At 45.7% G+C, this 12,680-nt stretch overlaps 1 protein-coding gene across 1 annotated transcript; it reads right to left on the reverse strand.

Annotated features, from left to right (window-relative positions):
• Positions 1-133: 133 nt before the first annotated feature.
• LOC129839623 (uncharacterized) lies at positions 134-12,316 on the reverse strand. Its single transcript, XM_055907151.1, has 17 exons — positions 11,642-12,316; positions 10,358-10,522; positions 9,735-9,853; positions 7,845-8,034; positions 7,655-7,767; positions 5,466-7,554; positions 5,064-5,188; positions 4,523-4,766; positions 4,119-4,243; positions 3,916-4,015; positions 3,575-3,697; positions 3,149-3,321; positions 2,583-2,680; positions 2,212-2,339; positions 1,800-1,980; positions 521-671; positions 134-213 (listed from the first exon to the last, which is right to left on the reverse strand). The coding sequence occupies exons 1-17, from the start codon at positions 12,063-12,065 to the stop codon at positions 136-138; spliced, it is 4,626 nt and encodes a 1,541-aa protein (XP_055763126.1). The 5' UTR covers positions 12,066-12,316; the 3' UTR covers positions 134-135.
• Positions 12,317-12,680: the final 364 nt, after the last annotated feature.

Below are 12,680 nucleotides of genomic sequence, written 5' to 3' on the forward strand. Positions count from 1 at the left end.
AAAATAAATAAACATTTCTGTGAGTTATGTATGCATCCCAAATGGTACCCTACTCCCTAGATAGTGCACTACTTTTGACCAGGGCTCTGCCGTATCCATAGCGGCTGAACATTGTGTCCGTGCGGTTCCTTACAGTCACTGGCCAAAGCATCCCTCCACACACAGGCTGCCGTCCAGCGGCGAACACACTTCAGTAGAACACATGAAGTAGATCTGAGGGAAGGAGAGCGCGAGAACAGACGAAAAGGGAGGGTCAGATGAGAAGCAAGTCAGCCACACCTACAGACAGTGCTGCCTTACTGGCCTCTGTTTTTGCCTTTGGCTAGGACTCAACACTCCTGTTGTTCATGACCATTGATAGATTAAAGGGTTAGATAGGTGAAATGAATGGTGGGAACCGGTCATGCCCTGCCAGATCACTGAGAATGAAGCAAAGAAAAAAAGGGGAAGATGGCTACTTTTAAACTTAAGACAGCCATTGGCTCTAAGTAAAAGGTCTGGTGCAGGGGGCAGCCCTCACCTCTTCATGGTCCTCCAATGTCTGGGTCTGTCCAGAGGTGAGGAACTGGAAGGTGGAGATGGTGAACCGTCGTGTCTGGCCTTGGTGGAAGGGTGGGGGTGGAGGAGATGGGGGAGGCTTCTGAGAGGCCGGGTCCAGATGGTTAGGACATCTACAGAGGCCAGAATGTGGTTAGTCATCGCAACAAGAAAAGCTCTTTCTGAAGATACTTCTCCTGTGATGATGGTCTGCCCACTGACATATGTGCAGTTTGTAACCGTTAAATAATATAAAATTAATTACTTTAAATTGTACCCCAAACATTAGTGAGCTACAAAAAAGTTTTGGAACTGTGACATTTGTTGTTCTGAAATGAAACGATTCAATGACTGAGGTGTAAGTGAAGACTGTCAGCTTTCATTTTAGGGTATTTTCATTAATATCGGATGAAACGTTTAGAAATTACAGCACTTTTTGTACATTGTCCCCTAAAATGGGGGGGGGGACAAATTCACTTGTTTATTAAAGTAGTCAACAGTTTAGTGTTACATCCCATATTCCTAGCACCCAATGATTACATCAAGCGTGTCACTTCAAACTTGTTGGATGCATTTGCCGTTTGTTTTGGTTGCGTTTCAGATTATTTTGTGCCCACTAGAAATGAATGGTAAATAATCTATCGTGTCATTTTGAAGTCACTTATTGTAATGGTAAGAAGTTAGCACGTCTTGGGGGTATGATATTTGTGCGTCTAACTTTCACTTACAATTCATTCAGGAATATCCATGGTAGCATCCACATTAATGTAGAAGTGTTTCGAAATATTCTATTCTTATTTACAATTAAAGTGACAAGTACAATATTTATCATTCATTTCTATTGGGCACAATATAATCTGTACCACCAAAACAAACAGCAAATACATCCAACAAGTTTAATGTAATCATTGGGTGCTAGGAATATGGGATGTAATACTTACCTGTTGACTACTTTAATACACATAAGGGAATTTGTCCCAATGCTTTTGGTCCCCTAAAAAAAAAGGGGGGGAGATTACGTAAAAAAGTGCTGTTTCTAAACGGTTCACCGATATGGATGAAAATACCCTCAAATTAAATCTGACAGTCTGCACGTTAACCTCATAGTATCATTCCAAATCCAAAGTGCTGGATTACAGAACCAAAACGTTCTCTTTTTTTTATGTAAAAAGTTTCACTGTTCCAAATACTTTGAGCTCACTATTGTTGTTGAACACAGACGTGTATGAGCCTAGAAGGTCAAAGGTCACCCTGCAGCGTACCCATTATAGAGGAGTACCCAGACAGTCTGTCCTGATCTGGGGTAGGCCACGCAGTAGTGGACCAGCAGGACCACTTTGTCATCTGGGGGGTTGAGCAGGCGCACCTCAAGGTGTAAGGGTTTACCCAAGAGCATCTGCAGGGGCCGGTGGTACTGGGGGTAGAAGCTACTGTACTGCATGTCTGGAGCGGAAGTGGGGAAAGGGTGTTACTTTAATGTGTAAAATAATCATGTTCATCCTTTCCAGGTGCTTGACAATGTTTCTTTGCATTCAAAGCAAATTGACATACTGTTAAATGCTCAAAAAGTAACCTTTATAAGTTTACATGCAAGACTGACCACTACCACTTGGGGTGTGGAGAAACCGACAGCAGCAAAATTAGTGAGATGTGTGAGCAACTAAAGCTGCGTACCTGTGGCAATCCTGAGCTGGACGCCCAACACGCCCTGGGCCTGAATGGAGGGGCCCAGGGAGGGGGTCTTGACCAGGAAGCCAACACTCACCACAGAGCCAGGAGTGTACTGGCACTCTACCAGCAGCCTAGGAGCAACAGGAAAACAGCATGTAGGGAGGTCACAACTCAGATTACTGAATTACTTAGATACTTCATACATTCCTGCACTGAAAAAATATCAACTCTATTCCTATGGAAAACGTCACTCAATAAGATAATAATGCATTTAATTATTATTATTGTTCGGTCAGAATGTGTTTTTCTTTGCCAGGTAACAGTGAAACGTGAAATGTCCAGCCTATAAACACCAGTGGGGGTTTAGAACTGACCTGATAGGAGAGTCTCTGGTGATGGTCCCATAGTTGAGGGTGATGGACTGGACCGTGTTGACGATCTCCACCATGTAGATTACTGTTTGGCCTACCTCCTGTTAGAACAATAGGGTTCAGTTCAGTAGGGAGAAAACGTTTAACTGAACTTGTCCAATTAGAGATTGATGTTGTCCACTGCAAAACATTATGCTACATGAACCCTACCCAGATGTCAATCACTGCCTGACTTTGAAAGTAGAACTGTTAAAAATAAAAAACAATTCACCCATTTAAAAAAAATGTTATATCTAAGCCATGTTCCATGGGTCACTCATGTCTTCATGCGCATCTGCATTCTTAATCAGAAACATTTTGTGACTGTATCAACTGTAGACTAATGAAACAAATACCAAAAGATAGTTTGACTGAATGTTCATTTAAGCCCATTTTGGAAAGCAATGTTAATGAAGTGCACCCATTCAGTAACCCATGAGGCTTAATGGAGTCCCAACCATTGCTAATCAACTCCGACTTTAAAAAATTAACTCAAAAACTGTACAAGAAGATAATTAAGGGCCACTCACGTATCTGTGGGCCCCGCAGCCGCCCAGTGGGATCTTGAACAGGGCGTAGTCTGGAGTCACCCTCTGAGGGGCGCAGGTGGGGTGGCCAGCGGCAGTGAGCAAGGCGGGGGACAGAGGGGGGTCCGTGAGGGAGGCGGGCACCGTAAAGACAAAGTGGCGGTCCAATGTGCATTCTGGGAAAGGACATGTATACACTCTGGGTTAGCTAAAGGTTATATAAAGGTCATGGATCTAGAGTGGCATTCCCCAAGGTTTTGACTGATATTGGGACCCTATACATCTCAGAAAATTAAGATTCATTGCAAGGGTGAATCTTAATTGTATTTTCTTGATTCCTCGTGTCCTCTTCCTGCATTGGAGAAGGTCAGGAGCGGACAAAAGAATCAAGAAAATACAAAATTGTGATTCATTTGGGGTTATACTTACCATCCATGGAGTAGTAGCAGGCAGAGGGCTTGGTGCTGTAGCAGCAGCCCAGAGAGAGACACTCTGCCTGGGATAGAGGGCGGCGGCCGCAGGGGAGGCGTTGGTCACTGGGAAGGTTACACTCTAAAGGGGATACACAGGAAATGTCAATGGAGTGACCAGTAATCTGAATGAGCTTGATATAAAATTCTACATATCCCCTTATTTCCATTCAGACAAGACAGGACAGTGAAGGCTCAATGCTCGCTCACCATTAAAAACAAATGAAGCAATTTTAAAAAGATTGACGTTTCAGCCATTAAATCATTCATCAGAACGAGGATAACCTGTTATGTTTCTACCTTGATGAGAAACTGGTATGGAAACTGGACAGGACAACTGGGCCTTTCCTTTTTGTCCGTTCAACGTGGAGTAAATCACATCTATGCGGTGCTCTTTACCCTGTTAGGAACAAAGATAGGAGTCAGTTTAGCCTTTTAGACCATAATGAATGAGATGACATGGACGGGCAGGACCTGATCCTTGATCAGCACATTAAACACACCTGGACAGTCATGTGACAGGAGTTGAAGCGGAGGTTCAGGGTGATCATGCCATCCTTTCCCTTGCTTGCCACATACCCACAATGCTTTGGGGCATCCTTCAGGCTCATCTCATTCCCTTCGATGTCTGAGAATGATTTGTAGCCATTATTGCACAATCACTAAGACATTTAGAAAATAAATGCCCATATTTTGTCTAACAAAGCCATTATTTACATTTAAGACCAAACTGCAGTTCTGGTGAAACATCGTATGGTACCGCACAAACCAACACATTTTCCCCAAATCCTAATAAACTGAAAAAAGCTTAGGTCCTCAACCATGTTAGAATTCAACTCATGCAGGGATGATGACAACCATATGCACCTGAAACATACACCATCCCCCAACAGACACACTTACTTACCCTTGACAACGATTCCAGATATGGGACCTGGGGGAAGCTCCACCCTCATGTGGCGAGCAGAGCAGAAGACGTGTGGCTTGGGGGGAGTGGGAGGCCCGGTGTGGGTCGTCGGTGGGAGGGTGGTGGTAGTTGTGTGGGGTGGTGGGGTCACAGTTGACGGGCAATGGAGCTCCAGAGTTCTGTATTTCCTCAGGACTGTGTCCCAAAACTTCAGGGGGAGGGAGAGCTGGTGTGGGTTGAGGGCCTGGATCAAAACAAAGAGGGAGGAAACGTTGGGTTTAACAGCCAAAACCAACAACTTCCACTTCAAATGGGCCACATCAAAATAGCAAACTGTGAGGTCCATTTTCACAGCAAATACTTCAAAAATGAAAACAGGGTTATATTCACCAAGCAACAAATGGAAGAAAACTGACAAACAGGGAAGGACTATCTGAACCTGTCCAATAAGGAACTAATTTTCCGTTGCAAAACGCTTTGCTTCGTTTTCTACTCTGTGCAGTAATGAATACGACCCAGAATTAAGCTCTGGGGGACTCACCATAGCTTGGCTGTGGCAGGCAGGGAGAGGGGAATGGAGGATCACTTCACCACCCTGACTCATCTGCAGGATGTATCTACAAGCCGCCGGGGCACTGGAGATAGACACCCAGCCATTCATCTGATCTGAAAAGAGCAATGCAATTCACATGCAAGTCAGTGAGCATTAATGTAATAAAAGTCAATCATGGGCCCGTGTGTTCTTCCTGATTGGGTCGCATGGTCAATTTAAACAGCAGCCCACGTCACAATTGGAGGAAAGACAGGGGTCTAAAATCCCTCCCTTTATAGATACACAATGAAGCAATCAATGCAGCAGTTAGTACATCAAATAAGGGAAGGCCAGTTGTGTTTCTGAACATCACCAACACCGACCATGAGGCGAGCAGAGGGACATTCTGACCTTTGACCTGGATGGAGTCCAGGAGAGCAGAGGGCAGCGACACCATCATCTGTCCTGCTAGACAATGGAGGGAGGGCCGAGGGGAGAGCCCAGGAGAGAGAGAGGGCCGAGGGGAGAGCCCAGGAGAGAGGGAGGGCCGAGGGGAGAGCCCAGGAGAGAGGGAGGGCCGAGGGGAGAGCCCAGGAGAGAGGGATGGCCGAGGGGAGAGCCCAGGAGAGAGGGAGGGCCGAGGGGAGAGCCCAGGAGAGAGGGAGGGCCGAGGGGAGAGCCCAGGAGAGAGGGAGGGCCGAGGGGAGAGCCCAGGAGAGAGGGAGGGCCGAGGGGAGAGCCCAGGAGAGAGGGAGGGCCGAGGGGAGAGCCCAGGAGAGAGGGAGGGCCGAGGGGAGAGCCCAGGAGAGAGGGAGGGCCGAGGGGAGAGCCCAGGAGAGAGGGAGGGCCGAGGGGGGAGAGTAGGGGTGAGGATGGACATCCAAGAAGTGAGAGTAGTAGTGGAAGATATGGTCCTGGAGGAGGGTGAGGCGGTGGTTGGTGAGGTCTGGGGTGGTTGAGTAGCACCAGGCAGAGCTGTGCCTGTGGAGGGAAGGGCAAGGGTGGTCAGAGGGGGGCTGGGCGTCAGGTAGAGAGGATATGGGTGGTGTGGCTGGTAGTGTGGCACATCCAAGGGATATGGGTAATAGCTACAGATGGTATGGGCAGAGGGAGTGCAGGTGACTGGCTGAGGGTAGAGGTGGGGAGGGTAGACCGTGGGCATTGTAGGGTCAAGAGTACCTGAAGGGAGAGTCTGGGGAGGACTAGCCGTGACTGGGCTAGGCAAGGGGTAGTAGATGGGTATGAAGGGGTAATGGTGAGGACCAGATGGGGGGTAGTAAGGACCATAGGGGTAATAGTATGGACCCACAGGCCATTTAGGTTGGGTATTGGGATCAGGATTGGGGCTCCAGGTAGCAGACATGGGCTCTTCGGTAATCAGGGCCTGATTGATGGTCATGTGGACCCCATATGGGTCATTTGGATCTGCAGGTGGTTTTGGAGGTTGGAAAACGGGTGATGAAGGTTTGGATCCAGAAGGGGGAGGAGGAGATCCGGTAACAATGGGGTAAGAATGACGTTCAATGGCAGTTGTTGTTACAGGAAGAACAGGTTCAGTATCAAGAGGTGGAGGAGAAGGTTTGGTATAAGCGGCGGGTGGAGGAGGAGAAGGTTTGGTATAAGCGGCGGGAGGAGGAGAAGGTTTGGTATAAGCGGCGGGAGGAGGAGAAGGTTTGGTATAAGCGGCGGGAAGAGGAGAAGGTTGGGTATAAGCGGCGGGAAGAGGAGAAGGTTGGGTATAAGCGGCGGGAAGAGGAGAAGGTTCGGTATAAGCGGCGGGAAGACGAGAAGGTTCGGTATAAGCGGCGGGAAGACGAGGAGGTTCGGTATAAGCGGCGGGAAGACGAGAAGGTTTGGTATAAGCGGCGGGAGGCGGTGGTTTGGTATAAGCGGCGGGAGGCGGTGGTTTGGTATAAGCGGCGGGAGGCGGTGGTCGGATAGCTATAAGAGGAGTAGGATCGACAACAGAAGGACGGTGGACACCAGGGGTGATATCATTATAATAGTTGAGCATGGGATTGTGGGTAGGGGGCGGGGGCAGGTAAAAGGAGTCACGGTGGTCTCCAGAGCCATAGGGGTGATTCCCAGGCCCCATGGGGAAGAAGGGCTGCTGGCCTGGGTATCTCCCTGGGAGAAGCTGATGGGAGCCAGGGTATGGATCGTGACCAGGGTGGAGGAGAGGGTGATAACCAGCTCCACCGTAAGGGGAATGGGGAATTTGGGGATACATGCCATGAGGGAGGTGGTGGGGGAACGCAGGAAGTTGGGGCATCTGTTCCTGGGCTGGGGGTTGAGTATAAGGGGTGATGGGAGGAGAGGTAAGGGGAGGGCTGGTGGAGGGAGCAAAAGTCACAGGGTCAGGTATCTGCTGCTGTGGGTCACCAGGAGAGAAGGGTTGAGAAAATGGAGGAGAGGGAAAGAAAGGAAATGGAGGGGGGTATGAGGGGCAGGAGAGGATGAAGTCCTGGCCGTCCAATAGGACCAGTCGATGAACTCCATTCTGAAAGAGGAAACATTTTATTTATATATAAGCTCAATTCGATGCTAGAGTGGACTCGAAGTTAAATTGAATGGTTGAGTATCAACTTCCTACAACTTACTCTGATGGTCACACATGGGGCTGTAAAGGGAACATAAAAGATGAGGTCTTCTGAGTGGGACTCCACATGGTAGGCACACTCTTCAGACACAAACGGCACCCACTCGCCGTTCTCTGTTAGGGACAGAGAGAGAGAATGAATGAATCAGTCATAATCCAAATGGGAACATGAGCAGAACTAGCCAACTCACCTATGACCTGTAATGTGTGTATGACCTCCTCCCCTCCATGTATCTGGATGGCCATGCCAAAGTGGGAGCAGAGTACTGAGGGGACAGAGTTTGGGGGGACAGGGTGGGGTCGGGTGTCAGGGTGGGGGACTGGGCAGATGATCTTCACAGGGCTGCCCCACCACAGCATGGGCAGGACATAACTACCATGCTGATAGGGGGGACGGAGAGTGAGTGAAGAAGAGAGGGGAGAGACAGACATTGATTAATCTCATGTTCTAGTATGGTCAAAAGCAGGGTGGATTGTAGAGTGAATAGACAGGACGCAGCCTGACTGAAGGTTTCTAAGAGGAACAGAGAATCAAGGCCAGGCACCACAGGCTGAAATTACATTTCTGCAGCTACCTACAGTATTCATTTTGAGATGTTGATATTTTGGTTCATCAATATTAGTATTTTCAAAAAGTAAAAGGTACATTTTAAATTTTCTTTAGTTTATCAAACTACAGTCAACCTTTTAATTCATTTTAAGCACTTAAAATGGACATAGGTCAATAATTTCAAATCTCACTACTTTAAATGACACAATTTAAAAATCAATTTCATATAGTATTACAAACTGGACTATATTTAGTAACTTACTTTGAAGAGATGGTGATTTGGTCTAAATAGGCAGTCTAATTTCCGTGTACTGTCTAACTGCCATTTCTCGAAAGTCAGACTACCCACACGCCAACTCACTTTTCTCAACTTCACCATAGGGATGGTGCCAGGTTTCCTCCAGACATGACGCTTGGCATTCAGGTAAAATAGTTCAATCTTGGTTTCATCAGACCAGAAAATCTTGCTTCTCATGGTCTGTGAGTCATTTAGGTGCCTTTCGGCAAACTCCAAGGGGATGTAATGTGCCTTTTACTGAAGAGTGGCTTCTATCTGGCCACTCGACCACAAATGCCTGATTGGTGGAGGGCTGCAGAGATGGTTGACCTTCTGGAAGTTTCTCCTATCTTCAGAGGAACTCTGGAGCTCTTTCAGAGAGACTATGGGGTTTTTGGTCACCTCCCTGACCAAGGCCCTTCTCCCCCCGATTGCTCAGTTACCCTTCCCCAGATCTGTGCCTTGACACAATCCTGTCTCGGAGCTCTACGGACAATTCCTTTCATCTCATGGTTTGGTTTTTGCACCTGACATTCACTGTCAACTGTGGGACCTTACATGGACAGATGTGACTTTCCAAATCATGTCCAATCAATAGAACTGAATCACAGGTAGACACCAATTAAGTTGTAGAAACATCTCAAGGATGACCAATGGAACCAGGATGCACCTGAGCGCAATTTTGAGTCTCATAGCAACAGGTCTGAATACCAATATAAATAAGGTATTTTTAATACATTTGCCAAACCTGTTTTCCCTTTGTCATTATGGGGTGTGGTGTGTAGATTGATGAAGATTTATTTTATTTTTTTAATCAATTTTAGAATAAGGCTGTACATAACAAAATGTGTAAAAAGTCAAGGGGTCTGAATACTTTCTGAAAGCACTGTATATTCTCCAGACTTGCCCAGATAGAAATTGGTGATGTTTAAAAAATATATATATACATACAAATTCTACATACATTTTTCATTGGAAAAATGGACAACCTGATCTGGACAGAATGTGCATTTCTAGGCAGACTTCAAGTTGTCCAGAAATGCATTTGCACGATATGCAAATATGTGCATATTTAATGACAACACATCATTTGCACATGTCAAAACAATATTTTCTAAACGTTTTATACAAAAGAGGTATAGTTGGGCTACAGTCAACTGGAAAATGTTGATTGTGATATGATTAGGAGGGGGGGAGTTACCCTTTCTTTGAGGGTGTGGGGCCTGTCTAAGCAACCTGGGGAAAATATTCTACCTCCTGCATGATGTAGCATCCATCGTATGGTGCCGTCATCACCATCTCTCTCCAGGTAGTCTTCACATGGTAGCCACAGGACGGCGGCAGCTGGAACAGGGAGATGGGAGAAGTGCCCGCTGGAACGATAAACAGGGCCATATTCAATATTCAGGAACCTACCCGAATTTGTCCAATATAAACTCTTGTTTGCTTCTTAAAAACAGTAAATGGTTTCCATAATGAATACTTAAGGGCCAGGAGTTTCCAGACCACATGACCTTGCCAGGAAAAACTCCTGGGGTATACTCATCTAGCAGATTCCGTTGCAAAACGTTTGCAACAGAATTCGTTTACTCTAGGAACCAAATGGAAGGAAACAGTGCAAACGAAACAAAACGGGGAAGGGACCTACATTAAATTTGTCCAATAGAAACTTTAGTTTTCATTGCAAAATATTCAGTTTGGAGTAAATGGTTTCGGTTGCAAAACATTTTGCAACAGAATCTGCCAAATAAATACACACCTGGCCCCAGACAACTAAACTAATGAGCCCATTTAATTATATTCCATAACAAGTCACTGATGCTTTCACATTGTGGTAAAGGTCTTTTAGAAATTTTGGGTGGGTCTCCAATGCTTACCTCTATCCACCAGTAGATGTGTGTATCCTCGTCCAGATGCAGTGAGCATCATGAGATTGTCATTACACTGGACCAGAGGCCTCATCGACAGCCATTCACTGGAGTGGGGGTTGTGGTCAGCTGATGGACCATAGACCTTCCCTTGAAAACCAGGGCCTTCAAAACCTATTAGATAAAAGGAAAGATCTTTATCCATGCCCAAACACCAATTTAAAATGCATATACTACTGATAAGATACCCTACTATATGTGATATTAACCCACGACTGCTTGACCTCACGCAGTTCTAACTCCGTCATCAAGTTTGCTGACGACACGACAATAGTAAGCCTGACTACAAACATCGAGACGGCCTACAGGGAGGATGTTGGCACTGACTGCGTGGTGCCAAGTAAACAACCTGTCCGTCAACATCAGCAAAACAAAGGAGCGGGTTGTGGACTTCAGGAGGAACCAGGCTGGGCACCGCCGGGGAGACGGTAAAAAAAAAAAAACATCAAGTTCCTTGGGAAGGTGAAATGGTTAAACCACACAGACACCTCGGTTAAGGCACGACAGCGACCCTTCAACCTCAGGATGCTGAAACCCCATTGAGCGCATACTGTCGGGCAGCGTCACAGCTAGGTGCTACAACGGGTGGTACTCAGTTGAACTCACCATTGCGTGCACACTGTCTGACCTCCAGGACACCTACAACATTTACATTACATTTTTTTTACATTTTAGTCATTTAGCAGACGCTCTTATCCAGAGCGACTTACAGTAGAGTGCATACATTTTATTACATTTTTTTTTTTTTTACATACTGAGACAAGGATATCCCTACCGGCCAATCCCTCCCTAACCCGGACGACGCTCTGCCAATTGTGCGTCGCCCCACCAGGTGTCGTAGGAAGGTGATACAACTGGGAGCCCAGCCACCTGAGCCACGGCCTATTCTCCCTGCTTCCATCAATCAGACAAGGGCAGTACAAGAGCATCATGGTAAAAACTGGAAGACCAACCCAAAGCTTCTACCCCCAGACCTTCAGGATGCTGAATAGTCACCTACCTGCTCCCCTGTCCCTCTCCTTAACAGACATGTACCCTGACAATTAACATTTACCATTGTTAGTGTTATGTATATATTTTATTTATATAATTATTTATTACATTTGTTTTAATTTCACTTTGACCTGCATTGTTGGAACTCAGAGTTTAAGATTCACACGGCAGGGTTGCAGATGTAATTACAGGGTGCATGTGACTATTTACACCCTAATCTAATAATAGAAACAGATTCACCTTTGAAGACTGCCTGATGTCCAGCATTGTAATCCAGAGATCTTTTCTGGACATTGAAACCATTACGCACATTCAAAGGCGCCCGCAAATCAGTTGACTTTAGATCAATGTTGGGTTGACTCAAATTATTTATGGGGTTCTCAGGAACGTCAATGGACTCTGCACTCTGTTCTTGAATGCTGGAATTATTAACAGTGGGCCGAAGAATGGCCAGTCCGCCCAGGTAAGGTTTGTGCTTGGCGTCTTCTTTTGTGTTGATCGTCGGTTCTCTGTCAGCATTTGACGCGTTTTCATGATCCGCATTAAAACCATTGAGAACATTCAACTTATCTACACTGAACGCACCACAGAACATCAAGTTAGAAATAGCTACAGTTATTACACATAAAAACACAACTATGTTTCTCTTCTGTTCGGAAGACATCGCCAGATTGATGCTTCTGCGCACATGCGCATAGAGGCTAACACGCAAGTAAAATCAACAACAGGGCAATGAATTAGGCCTAATTGGTGAGGACCAATCAGATGGCAGATCGTTATGAAAAGGCTGATTCCGTCTCAATTAACCTTATTACAACAAAACGTTGATAAGGAATTTTCCCAACACTTTCCAAACATTTCCAAAAAGCTGTCGTTCCTTTTTGAAAAAACATGCAAGTCTATGGCTGTGTTTACACTTGACCCTTACATGTGACTTCTGCTATCAGAATCGCATTAGAGATTGAAGAATCCATTGAAAAGACATGTCCAGACATGTCCGCACAAAAGTCGCATTGTGTTCAAGGGGTCAGGGATGCATTGGCACTCCTTGTAGGAGCAGTCCTCCATTGGAATGAATGAAATTCGACAGTATTTCAATTAAATATTTCAAGGACAAAATTACATATATTTAAGTATATTTTGTTGTAGTGGGGACAGTAACATTAGTACTCTCTAAAAACAATACTTTAAGAAAATGTTTTATATATAAAAAATACAAATAAATAATGTTTAGCTCACATAATATAATGGACAAGTATGTATTGAAGTTTTTGTAATA

This window comes from Salvelinus fontinalis, chromosome 40 (assembly GCF_029448725.1).
Source record: "Salvelinus fontinalis isolate EN_2023a chromosome 40, ASM2944872v1, whole genome shotgun sequence".
NCBI classification, from domain to species: domain Eukaryota; kingdom Metazoa; phylum Chordata; class Actinopteri; order Salmoniformes; family Salmonidae; genus Salvelinus; species Salvelinus fontinalis.

What these genes read in the sequence shown, in the direction of transcription:
- LOC129839623 (XM_055907151.1), bottom strand. Translation starts at nt 12,065, where the DNA reads ATGTCTTCCGAACAGAAGAGAAACATAGTTGTGTTTTTATGTGTAATA. An exon ending in GGACTCCATCCAGGTCAAAG is followed by an intron (nt 5,189 to 5,465) that starts GTCAGAATGTCC and finishes TGCTCTTTTCAG; the next exon opens with ATCAGATGAATGGCTGGGTG. An exon ending in CTGCTACTACTCCATGGATG is followed by an intron (nt 3,322 to 3,574) that starts GTAAGTATAACC and finishes GTCCTTTCCCAG; the next exon opens with AATGCACATTGGACCGCCAC.